Here is a 27650-nt window from a genome sequence, read left to right as displayed (position 1 = left end):
CTCCCCGGGCGTTCGACATCTCACAATCTACGCAATATATTCACCTTAATGCATCACCTTGCCCTTCACGTCTCTGCATTGGCTGCTTTGTTAGATGCCACAAAGCCATTTGATATACTGGAATGGAAATTCCTCTTCTCTTTACTAGATCTTAGTTCCACTTTTAACAATGAGATACATCTACTCTATGCTTCTAACACTGCCTGGGTGCATCTAAGCAATCTAATCTCTGACCCTATTCCCATCTCCCAGGGCACGTATCAAAGGTGCCCTTTGCTGCCACTCTTATTTCCTATCGCGATGGAACCCTTGGCAGCCCGCCTGCGCCAACAAAAAACTGACAGGGGCATTGTATTCACCACTAGAGGGCTAGTGGTCTCTATGTACACGTTCAACATTGTACTGTATGTCCACGAGCCAGAGGTGAATCTTGCTCCAATGACACTCGAACTGCTGCGATTCAGTGGCATATCAGGAATTCACATAAATTGGGCTAAATCCATTTTATTTCCACTCACCGATGGCACATGACAATTTACAACAGAATATCCACTGGAGTGGGCAAACAGCCTGGTGTGTTACCTGGGCATTTTTGCTCAGCAGGGATATACAAGAAATGTGGTAAGGTGTTCACTTTACATTAGAAGAGAAGGCACACATCTGGTCCAAACTGCTACTAACTCTCACAGGACAAATTGCAATTACAAAAATGGTTGTCCTACCAAAACTGCTGTATCTTTTTGCTAATATCCCTACGCTGCTTACTTCACAATTCTTCGAATCTCTAAAATCCTCCATGATTAGTCTGGTATGGTCGGGCAAACAATCCTGGGTATCCTGGGAGCTTCTCATCCTCCCGCTGGCACAAGCTGAACTGGTGACCCCGGATCTCACCCTGTATGCTTATTGCGCACACACCCAATTTCTCCACCTCTTTCAGTACCCGCCACCATACCAACCTCATGTGACAGTCTAAAAGGACCGTGCCGCTCCCTATCCTTTAAGCACTGCCCTTTATCATAACTAACAGAACCCTAGATGTGAAATCTGCATGTTCTAAACTGTCAGATGGACATCGGAGGGGATGTGAAAGAGAGCAAAACTCAGCTTTTCATACGCCCCATCAATCACGCCAGCCAAGAGCCCTCAAGAAGTTCTACTATTGAACAAAGGAGCAACTGGGCGCACTTGCAAATTTTGAATTTTCTGACTTTTATCCAGACAGCCAGTTACTCCACCCACTGCAGGCTGAGACCTCACAAATAACGTTCCTAGATACCCTACTGTATTATCAGCTGCGCGCAAATTGTTACGCCATGCACAACACATTCCCATCCCCATCCCGCCCCTTACCTGTACTGGAGCACATGCTTACAGACTCTTCTGCTCTTAAGATAATAACATGCCTCTACATCACAACCCAGCACACCTCCCCAGTGATCATCCCCAGATCCTTTGAAGCCTGGACAGCAGATCTAGACCCCCATATTACAGTGGCTCAGTAGCCATACTACTTGCTTCGGCCAGTTAGAATACTTATCAGGGGCGGCTCTAGGCTCATGGTGGCCCTGGGCAGGGAGCGTAGGTAGGGGCCCCGGAAGAGGGGATCCGGGCGGGGCGGCGCCCCTTGGAGCTCAGGAAGGTGTTCCAGAGCCGGAGGCCGCCAAATCCCTGCCAGGGGATGCCACGCACATATGTATCCATCCTCAGAGGATTATTATATTAAGGATATATATTGGCGTGGCGGCCCCTGGGGTTTGGCGGCCCTGTGCAGGTGCACGGCTTACACATGCCTAAGGCAGCCCCTCTACTTATCCTCGAATTATCATCTGAGACTGATACACTTTAAATTTTTACATCGCATTTATCGTACCCCAGTGTAACTACATCAGATGAGTCTACGCTCTGATAACGGATGTCTGCATTGCAGAGCCCCACAGGCTACTTTTCTGCATGTGGCCTGGATATACCTGCTGATTCCAAGTTCTGGGGAGATGTGTTCCAGCACATTGTAGACATTACTGGTAAGAGGTTTAGTCGCTCTCCGCTAGTGGCCTTACTGGGATATGTAAAGGACGCCCCATCTGCAAATCGGTGTCTAATCGCCTAATGGCGAAGCGCATAGTAGCTCTACAGTGGGGCAGGCGCCTGCCCCGATATTAAGACTTGGCATGCAGGACGTCACTTATTATCAGGAACAGTTATCCACTTTTTGGGAGCTTATACCTCTCAGGTCCTAGCCCAAGGATAATTTGGGCTCGTTCACCTCCTGTCTTCGACAGCAAAGCTCTGATTCCCCTGCACAGACGCCTACACCATAGCGACGGCCGAGCTGCATGTAGATATTCACTACTCCCCACCATAGAAATACTGTTACGCTCCCACTGGATCACAGATGGGCCACCAGATTGATGCTCGTAATTGCATTGTGTGTGTTGTCTCCTGTTATCCTCTCGAACTGTGAGGGAAAGGCGGAACCTCAATGTTGAAATGACACAGTCGGCAATTAGTACGATATGGTTTATACTGCAGTTGTGTAAAGTGACCACAAATAAGTACAAGGATACCCCCTGATCATCCCAATCCCCTTAGTTTGTATTTAGACATTGTTCTTCTTTTCTGTATTTCAGTGAATATGTGAATGCCATGTTTTCTATGGTGTATATGTGCAAAATTTCAATAAACAATTTTTTTTTTAAATGAGAAACTAGCTTTAATTACGGGTGGTGTTATTTTAAACAATGAACTATGTTCCCAACTCAACAAAGTTTCATGTGTTTCAAGTACGACTGCAGTTATTATATTAACTCCCATTCTATTTTTACTGACATTCTATCGTTCATGAGACATACATATACATGTATAAGTTTAGTGTATCTTGTACTCAGTGTTTTGATAGTTGTGTCTTTAAAAATAATGCACTAGATTACATTAACACTGTACATATTTCCTTGCCATATTCTTAGTTTGAAAAGTACATTTGAGCATTCAGATAGGGAGAAAAAAAATTACTTTTAAAAATGTTTTTCAATAAAATTTCTAATTTGATTATGCTTTTTTATTATGCTGTACTAATAATGCTTTAATTTACGTTGCATACAGCAATTACCAGTGATAACATCAAGTACAATAGTGAGATGCAGATCTTGTCGGACATACATCAACCCATTTGTGTCTTTCATTGACCAAAGGAGGTGGAAGTGCAGCCTTTGCTATCGAGTGAATGATGGTACGTTTTGAAACAAAGACAATAATGTTATTGTATTTGTAGTTTATAGAAATCAAATATTTCACTTCGTTAAAAATGATTGCAAACCCCCCCAGATTCAAAGAGTATTAAATATCATGTAGCCAATTTCAGTTGATCTTCTAGTTCCTCCTTGATCTTCTCCTTAGTTTGTTAAATACTCTGTGCCTTTTAGTTGAATTCAAATGAGATTTCTACAAATTGCAGACTTATCTCAGACTATCATAAACGTTGCAATTTGATATTGTATATTTCATCCTTCATAGACTCTCTCATGCTTGAATGATTCCCCATCGTAGATTTGGGAGTCCCGCTACTGGTCACCACTATCAAGAACTATGCGTTCTTGATGGTGGTGACTAGATCCAGCCATGGCGTGCTTCAATGATCGAAGATGCCTTGCACCACCTCAGGATGGTGTCACCCAGACAGTCTGCTCAGTTCTTCCACACTGGCATTCAGGGACCCTCCGAGGTGGCTGGAAGTTAGAAAGATGTTCTGCTTAACCAGCTATCGCCACAGGAGTAGCACCTCCTGCAACATGATTTAGGACCCGACTCTGTCCCGCTTGTTGCAGTACCATAGGGTGGTCTTAGATGTTCGTACCTGCCTCCATTTGATGAATGGTTGGAACTCTTTAACGCCATGCAGATCAGCTGAAGCTCCCATTGAGTGATATGGAGCTTGGCTGTCTACGGGAGACTATAGTCCTCTGACCCTCTGAACCTGTGACGCTCCTGTCACCACAGTGAACTCCGGGTCAGGTAGAGACATCAGTTGCTGGTCACGTTAGCACCCTCAAGCCACCATTACAAATCCTATGCTGTTTTGTTTGGGATCCAAATGGATTTGGAGAGGCATCACTGGTGCTGGTCTCACTGGGATCTGAGTGTCCACTTGAGTGCCTGAATGTGCCACCTGTGATTGGGGATGAGCAGAATGTACTAGGGCAGGAGATTAGAGACCTCAGATTCATCCTCCCTGAAATTCAGGACTGATGACAAAGCCTCAGGATCATATCCTGTATATGCTGGACTCGCTGTGTCAGAGGAAAGGCTTTGAATGCTGCCCCATACAATATATCCCTGATGTGAGGATTGTGGTGTATTATACGATGTAGTTGTTTACCTCACAGTGTAACACACTCACAAAAGAGTCTTGGGTCCAGTCTGGTTCAGTTGTAAAACCTCTAGCTCAACCCTGGAGAGCTGTGGCTTCGAGCAGCAAGGCTTAAAAAATAAACTAATGTAAAGCATTTAGAATGACACACCAAACAGAATAAGGTCAAGTAACACAAAAGAAATCGAAACACCAATTTATAAAAATATATTATATTGTTTTGAATTTAGATACCAAGATGAGCAAAATCAATTGAAGGGTTCTGTCATATAGATTTTTAAATAAAAGTAAATTTCAGCTTTTTGTTCCAATAGGGCAAACAAGCATTGGTGACTATCAATTTTGACAACTTTTGAAAAGTTTGGAAGAGTTGTGTTTTGCTACTCCAGACCGGATTGGGTGAGCAAATCTGAAAGGGAATTGGTCAGGGGGGCATTAAGGAGTATTTCAACAGTTACCTGGTCATCACAGTAGTCTTGTTCCAGTTCCATACTTTATGCACGGACCGCAATAGATTTAAATTGAATTGGTCCTGATGCTGAGGATACACGATGCTGAAAGATGCTCTGGGTGTTGTATGGTCGACAGGGGTCTTCCCAGGATTGTTCCTCGGTCCACGATTGAGGTGGGGTCCCTCGAAGTCCTTTGGGTCACTGGTCACTGCAGTCCCAGTGGATTCCTTTGGCACAGGCTAGTGTCCTTTTCTCCCTAGACTTAGGGAGTCGGCTGGTGACTGTGTGACACTTAGCGTTCTTATTCTTATGCCTAGACTTTGACTGCGACTTACCCCATAAGACTCAGAATGGGAATTGGAATTTTCGCAGGAGCGGCTTTATGATAGACCCCCCAGTCGGGCCTGCAACCAGGAAATGGAAGCAGACCTATGCTTCGACCGTGACCTCCTTTTGTGTTCAGCGACGTAAGAGTTTAGTCTCTTGGTTCATAATTGCTTCAGGGTGTATAAGGACACACCTGTCATAACATAACATGTGTATTTGTAAAGTACACGTTCACCCTTGGGTATCTTGGCACTGAATAACAGATGTTTATTGTTACCCTACTCAATGGTACTCATTTTATTGACCATGAGGTCGAACACAGGCCCCTGCAGTGGATGCATTAGTTCCCTTAGCCACCAGACCCGGATTAAAAGTGTCACATCATAGGCACACCTTGTACTGGTCTTTGATCAACATACGCTTCCTGCAGTCTCCACACAGCTTGAATTCTGTAATTCTCTTCCAGGGGATCCTCATCAATAGTCCTAAGCATTAGAATATTCCCGTCCATGCGCGGGACCCCAGAAACACTATTATATATGTGCCCCATATATATATATATATATATATATATATATATATATATATATATATATATATATATATATATACATACACAACTGCAGCCTAGAACAGAGCTGAACCATGCTGCAAGGAATTTCCTTCATCACATGAAAACATACATTAGAAACAGGAAAAACAACAATAAAATGTGTTTAGAATCTGTTTTAATGCTCAGTAAACAGTAGAAATTCTCATAAAGAACTGAAAGCATAGACAGCTGCCAGGCTGCATTGCAAACACCAAGTCTAAAAAGACTGAAAAGCTAACCTATAGCTACATAGAGAAACACTGACACCGTGCCTTTAAGGCACTCCTGACCCCCAGCTTCCCATCATGCCTCAGGGGTGACAGTTAGGTCAGTTGTTCTTTCCGGCTCCTTCAGGAAGGATCCTGGCAACACAGCTCCACTTTTTCTGACTTTTGTCAGAAAATCTCTTCACTTTTCACAACTTCTATTCCTTACTTCGACGGTTTTCATCTTTTGAAGTAAGAGGCTGTCTTTTTCTGACAGATTTGGGCATTTTTAACAGCTTAAAATGCCATCTCTTTTTGACTCTTGCCCTTCTTGTGGTAAAAAGAAGGCCAAAACAGATTTGCATGAGGTCTGTATACTTTGTCTACCTGAGGATCATGATCCCAAGACCTGTCCTCACTGCCAAACCCTGTCCAGGAGAACCTTGAAGGACAGGGAAAAATTTGCCTGTATGGCCTGGCAGATAAGTCATCTAGCGGAAGGTCTCCGGTGAGAAAGAGCTCCAAGAGGTCTAGAACACCATCTAGAAGCAAGACCTCGTGTCCTTCTACTTCAGCGTCGGGCTAGGCCCTGAGACAAGATCTACCGGTGGGTCATTTATCCAAGAAAAGACCCTCGACAGCTGGCTCGCCGTCGAGAAAAGGTACGTCGTCGACGTCGAAGATTCGGGATCCTCCGCCGTCGACAACCCGGCGAGGATCGGCGTCGAGGAACAAGACCCCTCTGCAGTCGTCAACCAGCCGACGATCGGCGTCGAGGAGCAAAAGCCTTCCGCCGTCGTCAACTCTGCGTCGAGGAGCGAAGACCCTCCGCCGTCGTTGGCTCAACGGTCGGCTTCAAGGGCAGGCTCACTTCTGTCATCACAGTTCCATCAGCGATCGAAATCGAGAGCTAAGAGTCCTCCGCCGTCGTCAACTCGGCGACTATCGGCGTTGAGGATGAGATCTCTGTTGTCGTCTCGACGGCGTTCGGCGCCGAGGGCGAACAATACCCCTCCGCCGTCGTCTCGCAGACCTTCGACGTCGAGATTGGACACTGCTCCGCCGTCGTCTAGGCGACGCTTGGAATAGAGAGAGAGAGAGACCCTCCGTCGTCGGCTGTACACCGCCGTTTGACGTCAAGGCAGCATTCTTCACCTGCTTTTTACCGGCACCGGTCACCGTCGAGACAGTGTTCGACGTCGAGCAGACAGGAGGTCCAATCAGCGAGAAGTCAGGTGCCAAGATCGACGTCTAGAATGCGTGCTGGTTGGATGTCGAGAGCACGCTCGACGTCGAGGCAGGCCTCAGGCCTCCTCGACGCAACGCAAAAATTCCCCACAGATACTGGAGCAAAATCACCATAAACCAGCTCCTCTCATCACTAAGCCAGAACCCGCCCGCCAACACCGTGGACACCAACGACGCAGCACACAACCTCGCACAATGGATTACCAACTGCACCGACGACCTCGCTCCACTGAAGAACCCCCCAGGCAAGACCGGCAACAAGAAAACCACATGGTTCACAGACGCCCTCAAAGACTCAAAGAAATCCTGCCGAACACTCGAAAAAACCTGGCGCCATGAACGGACAACAGCAAACATGACAGACCTCAAGAACGCCACCCGCAAACACCACCAACTGATCCGCACCACCAAAAGGACATCATTCAAACAGCGGCTAGACAACAACACCCACAACAGCAAGGAACTCTTCAGCATCGTCAAAGAGCTCTCCAACCCCAACGCCAGCAACAACGACATCACACCGTCACAAGACCTCTACAACTCCCTCGCCACGTTCTTCCACCGCTAGATCGCAGATATACACGTCCGCTTCGGACCCCAGACTCCGCCTCCAGTTACCGAACCAACGACCCCCACCACCATCGTCAGCGCCTGGACCCTCTTCAGCACTGAAGACACCACCCACGTCATGAACATCATCCACTCTGGCTCCCCCTCGGACCCATGCCCCCATCATATCTTCAACAAAGCCGACATCATCATCGCACCCCACCTCCGGAACGTCATAAACAACTCCTTCACGTCAGCCACCTTCCCGGAGAGCTGGAAGCACGCAGAAATCAACGCCCTACTGAAAAAACCCACAGCGGACCCCAAAGACCTCAAAAACTTCCGCCCCATCTCTCTTCTTCCCTTCTCGGCCAAAGTCATTGAGAAGACCGTCAATAAACAACTGACTACATTCCTCGAGGCAAACAACTCGCTCGACCCCTCCCAGTCCGGAATCCGAGCCAACCACAGCACCGAGACCGCCCTCATCGCAGCCACCGACGACATCAGGCCCCTTATGGACAACGGAGAAACAACTGCGCTCATCCTCCTTGACCTCTCAGCAGCCTTTGACACCGTATGCCATCACACCCTAATAACCCGCCTCTTCAACACTGGGATCCAAGGAAAGGCCCTGGACTGGATCACCTCGTTCCTCTCCGACAGAACCCAGAGAGTCCGCCTTCCGATCAGCAGCCACCGAGATCATCTGCGGCGTACCCCAAGCCTCCTCGCTCAGCCCAACCCTCTTCAATATCTACATGAGCCCCCTCGCCGCCATCGCACGCAAACACAACATCAACATCATCTCCTACACCGACGACACCCAGCTGATACTCTCACTCACCAAAGACCCAGCAACCGCCAAAAACAGCCTCCAGGAAGGAATGAAAGATGTCGCAGAATGGATGAAGCTCAGTCGCCTGAAGCTGAACTCAGACAAGACGGTGGTCCTCATGCTCGGACCATCCCCATCCACCTGGGACGACTCCTGGTTGCCCACAGCGCTGGGCTCCACGCCGACACCGACGGACCACGCACACAACCTGGGATTCATCCTGGACTCCTCCCTCACAATGACCAAGCAAGTCAACGTTGTCTCGTCCTCTTGCTTCAACACCCTGCGCATGCTTCGAAAAATCTTCCGGTGGATCTCCACCGAAACCAGAAAAACCGTCACCCAGGCCCTCGTCAGCAGCCGACTAGACTACGGAAACGCCCTTTATGCAGGCACCACAGCCAAACTTCAGAAACTACTTCAGCGCATACAGAACGCCTCCCCACAACTCATCCTCAACATCCCTCGCCACAGCCACATATCCGCCCACCTGAGAAACCTGCACTGGCTCCCCGTCAGCAAGAGGATCACGTTCAGGCTCATCACCCACACACGCAAAGCACTCCACGACATGGGCCCTGAATACCTCAACAACAGTCTCTCGTTCAACACTCGTGCCCGTCAGCTCCGCTCCGCCAGCCTCGCCCTCGCCACGGATCCGCAGAACCACCACCGGTGGAAGATCGTTCTCCTACCTTGCGGCCAAGACATGGAACTCCCTCCCTGCACACCTACGACTGACCCAGGACCATCTCACCTTCAGGAAACACCTCAAGACCTGGCTATTCGAGCAGTAGCGACCCCCCACCCTTCAGCGCCTTGAGACCCCCCACGGGTGAGTAGCGCGCTCTATAAATGTACTGATTGATTGATTGAGAGATGGATCGGTGGTCCTGGTGACGGAGTCAGCCTCGCGCCATTCGTCCTCTCACTCTTCCAGACGGGCTACTTCAACATCAGCCACTCCGGACGCTGCAAGCCATGTGCACAAGTCTCCTTCAAGACAAAAGGAGGCTCCTTCTGCTGTTCAGTTGTCCCCAAGATGGCAGCTGCCCTTACGCCACTGGCAGGATTCAGGGGCGACAAGGCGAATGCAGGAGTATGCCAGTCCTGTTCACAGATCTCCTCTTCAGAGACTGGTGGAAGAGGTGGACAGAGTGAGCTCTCCCAGACATAGGCACGAGAGGTCCCCTGAGGGAAGGCACTATAGATCATGTTCCCCCAGGCGAGAGGAACGCGCAGTCAGGTCACGAAAAAGGAGGCACAGTGCTCATCGTAGAAGAACACCATCTCCTTCCTCTACTTCCTCTACGCGTTCCTCCAAGAGGGATTATTCCCCCACGCTGTCAGACAGCCCTATTTACAGGGTCTCTCCAATAGATGACATTAATGCATACCATGAGGTTCTGCAGAGAGGGGCTCAAACTCAACATCGAGATGTCTGTTCCACAAATCACAACATCAGTGATTTTCGAGGAGGGGCGTGGCTTGGGCGCCGATGGCGATGGTCGCCTGAGAGCTCGGCTCCGGGACTGAGCCCGTGATTATCCTGTAAATCGGAGGCTGCGGGGCACCCCAACCCCCGCATTCTGCTGATCGGCCCGACGGAGACCTGCCGGGGCCCTTGGCGCAGTCCGAACGAGCGGTGACCCGGTGAAAAATCGGAGTTTGGGGAACTGCGGAGTGCGGCCCAACATGGCGCCCGGACTTCATTGTCCCCTTGGCCGGATCCATTAGACTGATGGAACAACACTAGCAGCGGCGCGCCCCCTGCTCTGCCGTCTCCCAGAGATGTGAGGAACTGGACATTGGTCAGATCGGACTCTTTTCACGAGGATCGCACTCGGACGGGCAGATGCCCCCGCTATAGCGGATCCCGCACGCGGGCGCCTGGAGGTCCCGACGGTGGCCCCACTCCCTACACCGCACTTGGCTACTTTTTCCTGGCCGACCCACTTCCATGGGAGGTGCAACCCTTTGGCGCCGCAGATCATCCGGTGGAGTCAGTGACCCTCGCTCCGGGACTCTATCGGCCGCACGGGCCTGCCCGACCTGGCGACGATTGTCTCTGCCTCCTCCTCGGTGCCCTCAGACGACGTGGTGGTGGCACGAGCCGAAGCTGAGGAGGTCCAACAGGCCCTGGAGACGGGGATCTCCGGCACTCGACCTGAGGCCCAGCAACCGGGAGAGTCATAGCCGGTGCCTGCACTCGGAGAAGCCTGCTCCTGGACCCGCACGGTGTGCTCCCGGCGACATGGGGAAACCTAGAGGAGCCAAGGGGGCTACCCCAGCCGCCTCAGACTCGGAGTCCCAAGACAAAGAGGAACGTGGGGACCCGGAGAGTTCTGGTGGTGCATCAATGCAGCAGCAATTTGACCGCGTCTTGGAGGCGATTGCGACCACGCGCTCGGCCCTTCAGCAGGACATTGCCCAGGTAGCGACAAGCCTAGGCCTCCTTAGAGCGGATCACGGCAAACTCTCGGACAGGGTCAAGGAAGTGGAGAGCTCGGTGAAAACCTTAGAGCCGGCGCAGCGAACCCTGGCTGCGACTATGAAGGATGCCCTGTCCCGTATTACGGCCCTGGAGCAGAGAGCGGAGGATGCGGAAGGTCGTAACAGGAGGAATAACATTCGGGTGGTGGGCCTGCCGGAAAAGATTGAGGATGGCGACATGGTGGCGTACTTGGAAGCCTGGCTCCGAGACACGGTGGCCCCGGAGGGTCTATCCTCCTTCTACACCTTGGAGCGCGCCCATAGAGTCCCAGCGAGGCCACCACAACAGGGTCGGACCCCGCGACCGGTGGTGGCACGGTTGTTGCATTTTCGGGACAGAGACCTCATCCTCAATGCCGCCAGGCATAATGGTCCATTCAAAGTGGCGAACAGCCAGGTGAACATCTTCCCGGACTACACCTATGAAACTTAACGCAGACGGTTTTCCTTCCTGGCGGTCAAGCACGAGCTCAGGAGCGAGGGCATCCAGTACTCGCTCCTATTTCCTGCGAGGCTCCGCATAATTGTCGATGACAAGACTCAATTCTTTGATACCCCGGAGGACGTCTGCAACTGGCTCGAACTCTACAGAGCAGGGAAAGATGGCTTCGGCTCCTCATCTCAGCAGGCGGCGGAGCCGGAGCAGAGACGGCGGTCCAAAAGAATTCGGAGTCGCCGTGGCCGTTCAGGCGGACCCTCAACTGCGGAGACATCGACGGAGCGGAAGGGAGTGCTAGAGGTGTTGTCTGCGCTGTCTGGCTCACGGGACGATGCCATTGAGGAGGAAGCGGACCCTGGTGACGAGGGGGTGCCAACGGACTCCGAGGATTCGGTGACTGATAGCGTCCATACGCCGGTGATCACACCGAAATCGGTGGAGGACCTTCTGGATGGACAGGGGTAACGGGGTGAGCTACTTCCTTTTGGGAGGGGGCCCGGCACGGGGGTGGTGGGTGCCGACACTTGATGCTGACTCCCGGGGGAGGGTGGGTGGGGTGCCTTGTTTTTGCCCCGAGCGTGTTAGGCACTGTTTTGGGCCTGTCTTAGTCCTGGTGGCCTGAGCGTCGAGGGCCCACTGCCTCCACCCGGCCCGCACCTGGCCCTAAGGCCTTCCTACGGTGGCGACCGCAGGATTAGTAGGGGATAGTGGGTTCTTGGAGTGTATGGTTTGGATGGGAACTAGATGGTGCTATTTGGGTCCTGTTCTGGGGAGGGCGGATGGGAGTTTGGTTCATACTTGGGTTGTTAAGTTTTGGTTGGGGAAAATGGCCGCCATCAGTGCTGGGATGATTGATGTCCTTTATTTGTTGGGACCCAGATGGGGAGACTTTGCGAGAACGATATGGGACAATGGCTAATGTTGCTGATTTGAAATGTGTTACTTGGAATGTGCGGGGGCTTCATACCATGTCTAGGCGGCACAAAGTCCACGCTTATTTAGTGCGTAGGGGAGTACAAATGGCGCTGCTGCAGGAAACTCATCTGAACAAGGCGGAAGGGGCGGCGCTACAGCGTAGATGGAGGGGGCAGGTCTTTTGCACTTCGTACTCCGCGTATGCCAGAGGGGCGCTAATTTGGGTTAGAGCTGGGGTTCCCTTCCAGGTCACGAAAACAGTTATAGATCCGGAGGGGCGATATGTGGCCATCTCGAGCACTTTGGGAGGGAGAGACCTAAACGTTTGCTGTGTGTACGCTCCTAATGTAGACCAGACTGCCTTCCTTTCCAGGTTATCGGGCTCGTTGGCCCACTGCTTCTCCGGGCCCCTCCTGCTCGGTGGAGACTTCAACTCGGTAGTGGATGTAGACACCGACCGATCGCATCCACCCCTACCTGATTCTCCGGTTCGCCGCTTGGCTAAGGGTCGTAGGGACTGGCAGACTCACTGGGGTTTAACGGATATCTGGAGGGCGCAGCACCCCACAACTAGGGACTATTCCTACTTCTCGAGCCTCCATGAGTTGCACGTTAGACTGGACGGGTTCCTTGGCTCGCCTGAACTAGTTTCGGCAGCGGTCCGGTCTGAATATTTGACCAGGACCATATCAGATCATAACCCCCTCCTGCTGGACCTTCGTTGGTTCCCAGGGGTGCCTGCGGTGCCCACCTGGAAATTACGGCCCGAGATCCTTGAGGACAGTGGTTTCAGAGCGGACCTAGGCGATAAGATCTCGGAGTACTTTGCGTCCAACGGTGGCACCGCGAGCTCGAGAGCGCTAGAGTGGGACGCTTTTAAGGTGGTGGTGAGGGGATACTGTATTTCTAAAAAGATCGGCATGAGGCGAATTATCCTCGCCGACCTAGATGCAGCGGACCGGAAGCTCCGCGAGCTGGAACTCCGCCGCCCCGGGCGCCCTGAATTACAGATACGCGCAGCGGAGGCGAAGGAGGCGGTAGCGGCGGAGGTTGAACGGCTTCGCTGTTTTGACTACAAGGCCTATACGGTTCGGTCCATTGCAGAGGGGGATAGGTCGAGCGCGCTGCTGGCATGGCTAGCCAACCCTACGCGCCAGTCCTCACTGACGACGTCCATGCGCAAGGCAGACGGGACTGTGGTGTGCACTCAGCCTGAGATTCTGAGCTGCTACCGGCAATACTACGAATGTTTATACTGCAGTCGCTCTGCCCGAGACCCTGACTTGCTTAATAATTATCTGCAGCCTCTGGAGCTCCGAACAGTGGAGCAGGACGTGGCGAAAGCCCTGGGGTTCGACATAGAATTGGGAGAGATCCGTAGCGCCATTAAAAAGATGGCGAGGAATAAGACCCCGGGCCTAGACGGCCTTCCTGTGGAGTTCTATGCAGCTTATGCTGATCTCCTAGCCCCTAGGTTACTGATAGTCTACAGAGAGGCGAAGAGGCTTGGGCGACTCCCGAGCTCTATGTGCGAGGCCTTGGTGGTTCCCCTCCTCAAGCCCGGAAGGGACTCATCCGATCCGGGGTCTTACCGTCCCTTATCAATGTTGACGGTTGACTATAAAATACTGAGCAGCATCTTGGCCTCGAGGCTGCTGGGGCACATGAGCTCCCTGGTACAAGAGGACCAAGCTGGATTCATCCCCAGGCGCAACACGACCATGAACATTCGCAGGTTGTTCCGCTTGCTGGGAGAACCGCTTGTGGACGCCCCGTGCCCGGTTGTCTTATCGGTAGACTTAGAGAAGGCTTTTGACAGCCTGGAATGGGACTACCTTGGTACTGTGCTACGGAGGTTCGGTCTCGGTGAGGGCTTCATCAGGTGGACCGAGGTTCTGTATGCCTCTGCATCGGCCAGGGTTCGGGCGGGACCGCTGATTTCCTCACAATATCCGGTGGAGAGGGGCACGAGGCAGGGATGTTCGTTATCCCCGCTTCTCTTTGCGCTGGCGGTGGAGCCACTCGCACTGCACCTCCGGTCGGGGGCCCATTATACGGGCCTGTGGACTCCTTCGGGCCCGCACTACATTTCGCTGTATGCGGACGACCTGCTGCTCTTCCTCGAGGACCCGTTCGCTGCCTTGCATGGAGCTGCGACGGCGCTCACGGAGTTTGGGGAGGTCTCGGGCCTCCGGGTGAACTGGACTAAGACCTGCCTTTTCCCGGTTCGCAGGGGCACCCCTGGCCCTGTTCTCAGTAGGGAGATTAGATGGGAACCCGACTGCTTTAAATACCTGGGGGTGTACGTCTATCATGAACCATCTGACCTCCTGGATGGGAACATTGCCCGCGGCACTCGAGCACTTCGAGGCAGTATGGACTTCTGGGCCACGCTACCGCTCTCGGTGGCAGGGCGGATCGCTTTGCTCAAGATGGTGGCGCTTCCCCGGTTGTTATACTATTTCCGGACGCTGCCGATCTGGGTCCCACCGGCCACGTTTCGACTATTACGATCTATGATAGTCGGATTCCTCTGGGGCTCGGGCCGTAGGCGGGTGGCCCTCGGGACCCTGATGAGGCCGAAGGATGAGGGAGGGCTTGCAGTGCCGGACTTTGAGAAATATTATCTGGCGGCGCAGCTCCAGACCTTCACCCAGGAGATCGCCCGGGAATTCCGGGGCCCAGAAGACAGAAGGGGTACGGGTATAGCCAGGCATGTTCTCTCCTTCATAGCGCTGCGACAACGTTTGTCCTTACAGGACTTGTCGCTTGAGGAGCGGACCGTTCGCCTGTGCTGGAACCGAGCTCACGCCCGGGGCCACCTGAGAATACCGTATGCGCCCGAAATACCTTTGGGGATGCTGACGGCTTTGCCCCATGGCGGCGATTGGTCACGGTTGGCGAACTGGGAGGACGCAGGCTTACAGCTGATAGGTGACCTGTACGAGGACGGGGCGCTTTTGCCCTTTCAGGAGCTCATTGATCGCTTCGAGATTCCTCGCGGCGACTTTCTGCTGCACTCGGCCCTTATCCGAGCGATTCAGGCGCACTGGCAACATGGGCAGGAGGAACCCCCTTTATCTCCGGTGTGCCAATACGTGATGATGTCTGCGGGCACGGTGAAGGCGGTCACTTGCCTTTATGGCAGACTGATCAATGAGGGGCTGGCTCCCCTCACTACTCTGAGAACCCGTTGGGAGGAGGACATTGGTAAGGAGATCCCGGAGACGACCTGGTCCCAGCTGGTGCGGCGAGCCTGGAAGGGCACGCGCCACGCCCGCTTTCAATTGGTCCACTACTACGTGCTCCATAGAGCTTATCTGACCCCGGTGAAAATCAGGCGATATTTTGCTACGAATTCAGCGGACTGCCCCAGGTGCCCGGCCCAGGAGGCGGACCTTCTCCACATGTTGTGGGCCTGCCCGGGATTATCATCCTATTGGGTAGAAGTGGGGAAGACCCTGGAGGAGGTGACGGGGAGATCCTTATCGATGGACGCGGCGGTGGGACTCCTGCACTGGTTCCCTCATACCCCCAAGAACAAAATATCTAGCAAGTTCATCGATTTGGGGCTGCTCCTTGCTAAGCGGGAGGTGACCAGGAACTGGAAGGCACGAGCTGGTCCGACGGGAAGCCGATGGCACAGCGAACTTTTGAAGTGGGCGGCGGGGGAGAGCACACTGAGATACCAGCTAGCTTGGAGGCAGCGTAATGAGAAGGCACAGGAGGCTGCGCTGGAGTGGGAAACGTTAGTGCAGGCCCTCAGGGATTATTGCGCCCCCAGTGACTCTGACAGTGAAGATGCAGCTCGCCCCAAGTCCCGTTAGATGGTTGAACTTTTCAGCTCTGTTGCTTTCCCCATGGGTCCTTTAGCAGAGCCTGTTGCGATAATTACCGTGCGCTGATGGCGGGGTTGGGTAGGGGTTACTTTGGTTCATAGCGTTTTGAGGGTGGGGTTTTTCTTTTTTTGTTTCTTTCTTTTCTATCTGGGTTTATAGGCTTGTTTGGAAAAGCAGATGACAGACAGTGGATCATCCGGACCAGCTTCGACATCCTGCTGAGCCCCCATTGACTTTCGCCGCCCGACCCCAGGGTTGTGGGCTGAATGGCTGTGTACGAGAAATACGGCGGGGGGACGGAGGGTTGTGTCTCATTGATTTTGCTTGTTCTAAAATGCTGGTCGATTATGTAACGATTTACTGATTCCTGCAATAAAAATATATTTAAAAAAAAAAAAAAAACAGTGATTTTCGAGACACTTCATCAGAAGACTGCATCTCTACCATTGCTTCCATTGGTTCCTGGAATCCTTGACCCGGTCATGGACACTTTCCTATCTCCAGCAACCATTAAGGCGGTGCCGGCTCACATCCAAAAGAAATACAAGCCGGCTACCTCAGATCCGGTCTTTGTTAAGACGGACCCACCTGCAGACTCAGTCATCGTAGCTGCAGCACGGAAGACGCATGCTGTCACTGCTACTTCTTCTGTTCCACCAGTTAAAGAGAGTAGGTCCCAGGACTGCTGCTGCTACCCTTAAGGTCACCATCGTGGCTGCGTTGTTAGGCCGTTATGACAGAGCTTAATGAGACTCTTTGGAGCGCTTCAAAACCAAGCTCCCAAAGGAAGACCAGAAAGACTTTGACAAAATAGTCACGAGGGATCTCTGGTGGCGAGATGATTAGCGCAGCGGCAGATGGTGCAGTGCTGTCTGAGCACTCTTACGCACATGGAATATGCGCCAGGAGATCATCCTGGTTGAGATTGACAGGACTAAAACCGGATGCGCAGCAGAGGATCTTGAACCTCCCATTCTCTGGCTCTTCTCTCTTCAGCACACAAGCAGATGAAGAGATGAATAGAATGAAGACCGAGTTGGACACCCTCAAGGCGGTTGGTTTGGAGAAAAAGAAAGAATTTAAACGTCGGTACAAAACCAACCAGCGCAAGGGGCCTCAACAGAGGGTTCAAACCCCTGAGTGGTCCCAGAACAAGAACCAGGGGAAGTCCCAGTTTCAGGGTAGAAAGTCCAACAAAGGTAGAGGTGGTCACCAACAACAGTCCTCTACCACAGCAAGAGCAGGAGGGAAGTCAAGAGAGTGGCTTCCTCTGCCGCTGTTGCCCACTCCAGTGGGAGGAAGTGCTTCACAACATCTGGCAGAGTGGGGCAGCATCACAAAAGATCGTTGGGTGCTGAATATACTACGTTTCCGTGCGCTTCCAAAGAACATACCACTGAAAAAGTCTCGTCCTCACCAGTTAAAACTGCTTCGAAAAGAGATGAAGGCTCTTCTTCAAAAGCAGGCTACAGAAGAGGTTCCGCCCTCTCCGAGAGGAAGAGGAGTTTACTCCAGGTACTTTCTTGTCCCCAAAAAAGATCAGGAGCACAAGTTTCCACCTATCCTGGGCCTTCGACTTCTGAACAAGGTCATAGTGAAGGAAAAGTTTTGCATGTTGGCCCTTCACCAAATATGTCCACATCTACAAATAAGAGATTGGATGTGTTCGATGGACCTCCAAGATGCGTACTTCCATATTCCTATTGCAAAACGTCATCGCAAGTGCTTACGGTTTGTGGTCGGCCACAAACTTTACCAGTACAAAATCCTCCCCTTCCGACTCAAGTTGGCTCTGCGAGTCTTCACCAAATGCATGGCAGTGGTGGCAGCTTTTCTACTCAGAAAAGGTCTCTTCGTCTATCCATACTTGGACGACTGGCTGCTGAAAGGTCCATCCCCTCTGCAATTGAGAAACGATTTCCAGATCTGTCTGCAACAGTTACACGATCTCGGCCTCCATGTCAACATGGAGAAGTCAGTGCAGCAGCCCACCCAGACCATCCACTACCTCGGGTTCGTTCTGGACACAAGCTTGGGAAGAGCGTTTCCTTCGGAGGAGAGACTGTCTTCAATGAGTCAGAAGTGCAAGCTTCTCCTCCAGGTGCAGAATCCGACAGTCCGGCAGGTGGCATCCCTGCTAGGATCCATGGCTTCCTGCATCTTTCTCATCCGCAACGCCAGGCTGAGAATGGGCCCATTGCAGCAGACTCTGGAGGACCAGTGGGATCAATCAACAGGTCACTGGGAAGATCGGATAGGTCTCTCCCAAGCAGCGAGATCCTCCCTCAAATGGTGGACTCCGCTTCGGAATCTGTTGATGGGAGTCCCTTTTCACCAGCCACTTCCAGTGCAATTGGTGGTGACAGACGCGTCTCTGCAGGGCTCGGGGGCACACATGGGGTGCCTTCAGATACAAGGACGGTGGTCGGCAAAGGAACAAACCTACCACATCAATATGCTGGAGCTGCGAGCAGTAAACCTTGCTCTGAAAGCTTTCCTACCTGCAATCGAATCCAACTCGGTCCTGGTCCAGACTGACAACCCGACCACCATGTTCTACCTAAACAAACCGGGTGGTACTCGGTCACGTCCTCTCTCCCTGGAGTCGCAGGCATCTGGCACTGGCTTCTCGCCCGGAACCTCTCGGTGGTGGCAGTACACCTTCCAGGAGAGCTAAATGTCAAGGCAGACGCACTCAACAGGCACTTCGAAGATCAGCCAGACTGGGTGCTAAACAACGAGTTGGTGGCGGACCTTTTCCATCGTTGGGGTCATCCGGAAATAGATTTATTTGCAGACAACGAAAACAAAAAATGCCACGTCTTCACGTCCAGATTCCACCGTCCAGGGACAGGGGGAATGCGCTTTTGATGGATTGGTCAGAGACATTTGCCTACGCCTTTCCTCCTCTGCCCCTGATCCCGAAGGTGGTCTCCAAGCTCATCAGATCCAACATGAAGATGATTCTGATAGTTTCAGACTGGCCACGGCTGTGGTGGTACCTGGACCTTCTTCATCTGTTGGAACTTCCACACAGGAGACTACCTTAAGGCCGGACCTGCTGACCAAGATGGGCGGGAGGATTCTTCATCCCAACCTTACCTCACTGAACTTGACAGCATGGCTCCTGAGGTCCTGTAATACGGACATTTGAAACTGCCTCCTGATTGCATGCACATTTTAAAAGAAGATAAAAGACCCTCCACAAGAGCGTCATACGCGTTTAAGTGGAAGAGGTTTTTTCTTTGGTGTAGAGAACATCACCTTGATCCTACGAAGGGGCAGGAGGATGTCATTCTCCCTTACCTTCTGTACTTAGCAAGATTTTAGTTAAAGTATGCTTCTATCAGGGTGCATTTCTCAACCATTACAGCGTACAGGAAGTCACCTAACCTGTCCTCCTTTTTCCAAATGCAGGTGGTCAAGGACTTCTTACAGGGGGTTGAAGAAGGTGTACCCCCCTGTTCGAAACACTTCTCCTCCATGGGAGTTGAACTTGGTGTTATCAAAGGTGGTCAAATGGTGGAAACGCTGCATGTCCCTGTTGTCCGGCCCCTTTGGAAACAACCAGTCATATGCTGTTTGGGTGCCCTGCGTACTCTGCTCTGAGGAGAGTTTGGTTGCGCCCAATGTGTAAATTACTGGGCACCAGGAGTGGAATGGTGGCTACTAGAATTATTCGTACAAGTACCAACCCACCTGTGTATGTCGCAGCTGCCAAGTTTCTAGGTTGGTCTTGGATTATTAGGAGGAAATTGATGAAGGGGTGATTTGCCGATATGTGGATTTGTGATAATATGCTGTACATAGTCTAATATTTTATTAACCTTGGTCATGATTTTTAGCCTATTTCTTTTAGCAGAAATGAATTGTATAATTTACTCTCATCATGAATTTCATGCTTTTTCTAAATGGAAGATGAATTTCTGATCTGATCTGTTTTATTGCTTTTATGACAGTTGTCGAATATAGCTTACTTGACTGACTGACTGAGTATGCTTCTATCAGGGTGCATTTGTCAGCCATTACGGCGTACAGGATGTCACCTAACCAGTCCTCATTTTTGCAAATGCAGGTGGTCAAGGACTTCTTACAGGGGTTGAAGAAGGTGTACCCCCCTGTTCGAAACCCTTCTCTGCCATGGGAGTTGAACCTGGTGTTATCAAAGTTGATGGGCCCACCTTTTGAGCCTATCCACAGAGCCTCTTTACAGCATTTGTCTTGGAAGGCCGCCTTTCTAGTAGCCATTACATCAGCGCGCAGAGTAAGCGAGATCCAAGCGCTGTGTAGTAAAGAGCCTTACACTGTTTTCCACCATAACAGAGTATTCTTGAGGGCACATCCGTCTTTTCTCCCTAAGATTGTGTCTGATTTTCATATTAATCAGTCCATTTCCCTTCCATCGTTTTTCCAAACCCCAGCGACCCCGGCTGAGCGGTCGCTGCATTCCTTGGACCTCAAGAGAGTACTTAAATTCTACTTAGAGAGTACCAAGGGCATAAGGAAGACGGATCAGTTATTTGTCAATTATGGCGCCAAGAGAACAGGCTTCCCAGCCGCTAAGAGATCCATTTCGAGATGGATCGTATCCTGCATTACCTTAGCTTTCCAGCTGGCGAAAAGACCCTTACTGTTGCCTCCTAAGGCGCATTCCACTAGGGGAAAGCGGCCACAGTTGCTTTCTAACATGACGTCCCAATGTCAAGAGGTTTGCAAGGCTGCAACCTGGTAATCGGTTCATACCTTTACGAGGCACTACTGCCTAGAATCTGATTCCAGAGCGGATACTCAAGTAGGCCAAGCCTCCTTGAGGAATCTGTTTGGATAGTTTTTGCTCTATCCGGGCTAAGCCTATTGATTGCATTACTGTTTTTCTCCTTTGCCCACAGGGAGATGAGGTGAGGCTCGCTATTCTATTCTAATGCTTATCACTATTGATGAGGATCCCCTGGAAGAGAAGGATTAGTTACCTGTGATTCTAGTTCTCTTCCAGGAGTATCCTCATCAAAGGCATAAGCAACCCTCCCGCCTCCCCGGGCAAAGGACTATTGTAATTTGAAGATGTTGTTGACCTCTTTGTACCATGGTTTTTTCAGTCTCCATAAAGAACTGTCACCCCTGAGGCATGATGGGAAGCTGGGGGTCAGGAGTGCCTTAAAGGCACGGTGTCAGTCTTTCTCTATGTAGCTATAGGTTAGCTTTTCAATGTTGTTAGACTGGGTGTTTGCAATGCAGCCTGGGAGCTGTCTATGCTTTCAGTTCTTTATGAAAATTTCTACTGTTTACTGAGCATTAAAACAGATTCTAAACAAATGTTATTTTTGTTTTACCTGTTTCTAATGCATGTTTTCATGTGATGATGGAAATTCCTTGCAGCATGATTCAGCTCTGTTGTGTTCTAGGATGCAGTTGCATATATATATATATATATATATATATATATATATATATATATATATATATATATATATATATATATATATATATATATACATATATTTGACACAAAAGAATTATTCCAGCACTCCATTAGTTAGAGATTTTTAAATTTATTCAGTGCACAAGTACAAGCCTACGCGTTTCGAACCTACTGGTTCCTTATCACGGCGGCATAAACAGTTGTCCTACTTCACGCCTAAAATGTTTTTGTTTGAATTTTATAAACATGAAACCAGTGTAAAATTCAGTATATTTGAAATGTCAGGGAAATTTTATAACCAACTACATGTCCCATAATGCATGAAGTAACTACAATCACTTAAATACTGAAAGTGAAGTAGGACAACTGTTTATTACGCCGTGATAAGGAACCAGTAGGTTCGAAACGCGTAGGCTTGTACTTGTGCACTGAATAAATTTAAAAATCTCTAACTAATGGAGTGCTGGAATAATTCTTTTGTGTCAAACACAAACTAACGGAGCCCTGTCCTGGCTTCGACTCCAGCACCAACCAGCCAAGCGCTCCCTCTGCGACAGGACAGTTCGTGTTGAGAATATATATATATATATATTCATTCGAAGCTCCGCAACTCGGGAACCGGCAGCAGAAAGCAACAAGACGGCACTCACAGCAGATATTAAACCAAGTTTGGTTTATTTTGCGCAAAGAAAATGGTATCAGACGCGTTTCAGCACTTGCCTTCGTCAGTGTCAGCTGGCGTCGGCAGTGCAGCAATTGATAAGGCTAGATTCATTGAAACAAAAGAGGGTTCAAACATACAAATGAAAGCGCCATCTTGAAACGATGAAATAACGCTATTTACAATTCGAATTCCACATTTGTGAGCAATGAAAGTAAACTGTACATTTGTAAACATTCAATTATCGTGTTATTAACTTATTGAGCCCTGGATGGGCTAATTAAACACAAATTCCTACTTCAGCGAAAAAATTCATTGCTCGACTGATCTTATACTCGTATTGGTAGACAGTTGAAATAACCCAATCCCCGTGATTTCTTAATCTATGGTAACAATTGAGGCCTGGATGGTCATAAACACAGATACCAATGTTAACAAAACCACACAACATAAACCCTAACTAAAGGAAAGGGGTGTGAGGGGGGGGGGGGTGTTTGTTCTTCTGTAGACCAAGTGATAACTACGCCTTATATAAAGTAAAAAAGAAATTTCACTACAGACAGTGGCGTGGTTCAGAAACAAGGGAAAGTGTTCATAGGTGTGATAGTAGCTCCTCCCCTGCGTTAAGTCCTCCTGGTGACTTCGTTTGGAGGTCGATAATATAGCGAGACTCCAAGCGTCTAAGTCGCCTCTTTAAGTCTCCACCCCTGATGTCTTGAGGGATGCAGTCTAGGCTGAAAAAGCTGAGTTTTGTCCTGTCGCTATTGTGGTGGCTTGCAAAATGCCGGGCCATTGGATAATTTTCATCTTTATTCGCAATGGCTCGTTGGTGCTCTAAGATTCTCAACTTAACTGCTTTTGTAGTGCTTCCTACGTACATCCGTCCGCAGGGGCACTTCAAGCAGTATACCACAAATGTGGTCGAACAAGTGATAAACTTGTTGATTTTAATTTTAGAGTCCCTGTGTGGCACCTGGTAGCTCAATACCCTCTGACTATTACTGCAGGCTTTGCATTTCCCGCATGGATACGAGCCATGCATCGACTGCAGTTCTCCTTTGGATTTGCCCTTCAGTAGGTGGCTAGTGACTTGTCTGTCTTTTAAAGATCTTAATCTCCTAAAGGTAATCATGGGGTGCTGTTGTAGGTCCTTTCCGATTACATTATTGGATTTCAGGATCCCCCAATTCTTGGCCATGATGGCTCTCACCTTATTATCTGCCACTGAGTAGTTAGTGATAAGTCTAATGATACCACTCCCTCCTTTTGGGCTGCCCACCTTCTTGTCCTGTAAGAGGGTATCTCTGTTGACTTTCTCTGCCTTCTTCTCAGCTTGATGGAGGGTAAGTACAGAGTAGCCGCGAGATTTAAAGCGTTTAACGCTTTGTTGAGCGGCCTCTGTATAATCTCTCTCCAGAGAACTGTTGCGCTTGATCCTCAACAGTTCCCCGTAGGGGATACTCTTAACCAGGGAGGTCGGGTGGCTGCTGCGTCCGTGGAGGACAGAGTTGTCCGCCGTCTCTTTTCTAAAGAGGGCGGTCTGGATTTTGCCTGCATCAACGAAAACTCTGAGATCTAGATAGTTGACCTCACTCTTGCTTAATGTACAGGTGAAATGCAGGTTAAGATCATTCTGATTCAGAATCTTAATATACTCCAGAGCTGACTGTTCAGACCCCCTCCAAATTAGGAAGAGGTCGTCGATATACCTTCTCCAGCATATCACCTTCTCCACCCAAGGGGTTTTGTCGTCTGCCCAGGCCACCTGCTTCTCCCACCAGCCCACGAAAAGATTCGCGTAACTGGGGGCGAAGCAGGTGCCCATCGCAGTCCCCCTTACTTGCCTGTATCGCTGATTTTGGAAAATAAAGATATTGTTGTTCAAACAAAACGATATGAAGTCCAAAATCATCTGACTATGTTGCAGGTAACGGGCGGGTCGCAGATTCAAAAATGTCTTAACTGCTGCAATACCATCATGATGACTGATGCTCGTGTAGCGGCTCGAGATATCCATAGTAATCATCAGAAAATCCTCCTCCCACTCCACGTCTTGTATCTGCCTCAAAAAGTCCTTAGAGTCCTTCGTGTAGGAACTCAATTCGGTAACCCAAGGTGCCAGAAATGAGTCGATAAACTTCGACATATTCTCAGTTACTCCAGTATTGGATCTTTCATAGATTCACATGCCTGAATCATTCCCAGTCGGGAGTCTCCGGTATATAAAAAAGCAGTGCTTAGTAGTATAGCAAACTGAAAAGAGGCCTAGGCCCATTTCCCTTTTGCAACCCATAGCCTTTGTTATGTAAAAAAGGCCCAAACTTTTCCCTGAACCAATCAGAGCTCCTCACCCTCTAGCACACTCCTGAGAGAACCTTCTGCCCCTCAGATTTTTCTACCGCACGTTGTGCTAGGGAGTCTCCTTTGAGCTCTGCTCAAACTCTGTGTTTTTTAACTTCTTTAAAGAACTTTGTTCTTAGGAATTCTTCTGGATTCTGTTCTACTATGGATTATCTTCAAGTACATTCTTTAAGGAATGTCTGGAAAGGAGAAGAAAGGATCAACCGCAAGATATATCGCATTTTCTCAAGTAAGTTCTGAGAGGTCGTGGAGGGCGCCTTTTAATAGGGTGTCAAACGCTAAGGCCAGAAAGGAGGTTTTCCCCAGTGACAGTGATGAGGCGGCGTCCTCAACATGTAGGAGATCTCATAAGAGATAAAAATCTCCTCAAACTCATTCCTCGGGGGAACGTCCTGAGAAGGCCCTCAAAAAGACCACTCATGGGTCTTATGGGCGCAGTCCTTCAAAATCTCCTCACTCTGTGAAAAAGGAGAAGAAAGGACATGCTTTTGGGGTAAGATCATGTTAAAAAGACGACTTTTGAGCCGTCAAAATCACTTCCTCTGGCCAAAGAACCCTTCATGAAGCAGTCTTTTATACCTCTGAGGTAAAGACTAAGGCAGCCTCTCCGTCTACGACGGCATCGTCTACGACGGTGGTCGTCTACGACGGTGGTCGTCTACGATAGTCGTCGACGGCAGTGGTCGTCTACGATGGCTGTCTATGATGGCCGTCGACGACGGTGGTCGTCTACGAGGGTCGTCGACGACAGTGGTCGTCTACGACGGTGTCATCTACAATGGCCGTCGACGACGGTGTCGTCTACAATGGTCGTCGACGACGGTGTCGTCTACAATGGCCGTCGACGACGGTGGTCGTCTACGATGGTCGTCGACGACGGTGGTCGTCTACGATGGCCGTCGACGACGGTGGTCGTCTACGATGGTCGTCGACGACGGTGGTCATCTACGACGATGGCTGTCGACGACGATGGCTGTGTACGATGGCTGTCTACGATGGCTGTCTACGATGGCTGTCTACGATGGCTGTCTACGATGGCTGTCTACGATGGCTGTCTACGATGGCTGTCTACGATGGCTGTCTACGATGGCTGTCTACGATGGCTGTCTACGGTGGCCGTCTACGGTGGTCGTCTACGGTGGTCGTCGACAGTGGTCGTCGACGACGGTGGTCGTCTACGAGGGTCGTCGACGACGGTGGTCGTCTACGAGGGTCGTCGACGACGGTGGTCGTCTACGAGGGTCGTCGACGACGGTGGTCGTCTACGATGGCTGTCTACGATGGCCGTCGACGACGGTGGTCGTCTACGAGACAGCAGCGACGACGACTATGTCGAGGACGAGGTCACCAGCAACGGTGACTGTCGTCGACGACGGATAGCTCTTTATACCTGGTGTCGACGATGACAATCTCCTCAACGGGCTCGTCGAGGAAAATTCCAAGATTAGAAATCATCAGCAACTGCTTCAAGAGCAGGATTCATAGGAAAAGAACCTTTTGGGATACGCTATTAGTCCCTCACAATTACATGTGAAGTATGAGAAGGACTGTAAGGAGTGATAGGGGGAGTACCACAGCAACAGCAATATCGCCATGAGTGCCAGGAAGGAATGGTTGGAATGCCATGCTTCATGATGATAGATCTGCAGTTTATGCTGGCAGACTATGGGAAGAGGTTTCAGCCGGCACCAGCTGCTCAGGAAATCCCATCCCTACAACTCAAGTTAGAAACATGGCGCCACTACAAGAAGGTAGGCTGGCAACTCCTCGAATAATACACCACCAGAATCCGGTCACCACAGATGAGGATGACCAGGAAGATGGAGAAATAACAGATCCCAACAAAAAATGGGATGATTGCTTGAATCCATCTCCAGCATCTCCCTCACCAGGACGGGTGGATTCTCCGCAGATTCCATAATATAATGGAAACAGCTGCAAGAGATTCTAGCTTCCTATGTCGACAATACGAACGGATTGCTTCTTATACGATTTCATGTAGCCATTCAAAACCATCCAAAATCTCATTTCGTGTATTAGCAAGTGGCGCAACAGGAATCTTAGAATCCCTCTGCACCTATACCAACACCTCCGAACAGGGAGGGGAGATGCTTGGACAACGCAAGACAGAGATTCTCATCCATGTCTGTTCTCTTAAGCAAAGCAGATAATGCCCTTGCTATTCTGGGCAGTTAATACAAGCATATATGGTGCAATATGGTGCCTAACCTGGATCTCTTCCTAGAGAACATTAGACATGAGGCGAGCGACGGTGCTAACGAGTCAGACGTGGTTAAGGTCGACTGCCTTAAGACCAGAAGTCCAAAATTAGGATCCTGAATCTCCTTTTCGATGGAGAAGATTCATTGGAAAACAAGTGGATGAGGCATTTCAAGGTATCAAAGGGAATACAAATACCCTGGGTACACTATGATACCGTTAGGTGCCTTTCCGAGGCGACTGGAAAGGAGGCCAATCATCCTACAAAGGGAGTTATCAACAAGGGAAGATAACCCCTGTTATTCCTCATCATCACAACCATATTGTCAACAATAGGAGTTACAACAAACAAGGAACTATACAAAGTCTGCTCCTAGAGGACTAGGAGTTCGTCAGGAAAAAAAAAAAAACATTGGTTAAAGACAATGACAACCTCCGGGATCTGGCTGCATGTTGCTTTTCCTCTCCACGAGTTCCATGGGTGGGAGAGTTGCTTCCCATCTATATTGTGGACAGAAGATGGCAGACAGATGGGCTTCAATATACTAAAATTCACACACTCTTCAGTTTTCTTCAATTCCCTCCTTCCAACACTGCAGACAAGTCAAGAGACTAAAAACATCTAACTCAGATGCGTTTGGAGATTCGGACAATGCTCCGAAAGGGAGCAATAGAACCGGTGCCGATCTTCCAAAAACAAACAGGTTTTTTACTCCTGTGTTTCT

General features: G+C 50.0%; 1 protein-coding gene across 4 annotated transcripts in view; it reads left to right on the top strand.

Annotated features, from left to right (window-relative positions):
* SEC24B (SEC24 homolog B, COPII component) overlaps window positions 1-27650 on the top strand; it is a 764077-nt gene that overhangs the window by 213034 nt on the left and 523393 nt on the right. For all 4 annotated transcript variants that reach the window (XM_086962000.1, XM_086962001.1, XM_086962003.1 and 1 more), the window contains one exon: window positions 3103-3229. In XM_086962000.1, coding sequence (XP_086818126.1) covers window positions 3103-3229 — 127 coding nt within the window. The remainder of the gene's footprint in view (window positions 1-3102; window positions 3230-27650) is intronic.

The sequence above is a fragment of the Lissotriton vulgaris genome, chromosome 3_1, assembly GCF_964263255.1.
Source record: "Lissotriton vulgaris chromosome 3_1, aLisVul1.2, whole genome shotgun sequence".
Taxonomy (NCBI): domain Eukaryota; kingdom Metazoa; phylum Chordata; class Amphibia; order Caudata; family Salamandridae; genus Lissotriton; species Lissotriton vulgaris.
Note: the sequence above shows the minus strand (reverse complement) of the source record. Positions and strands in the feature narration are given on the sequence as shown.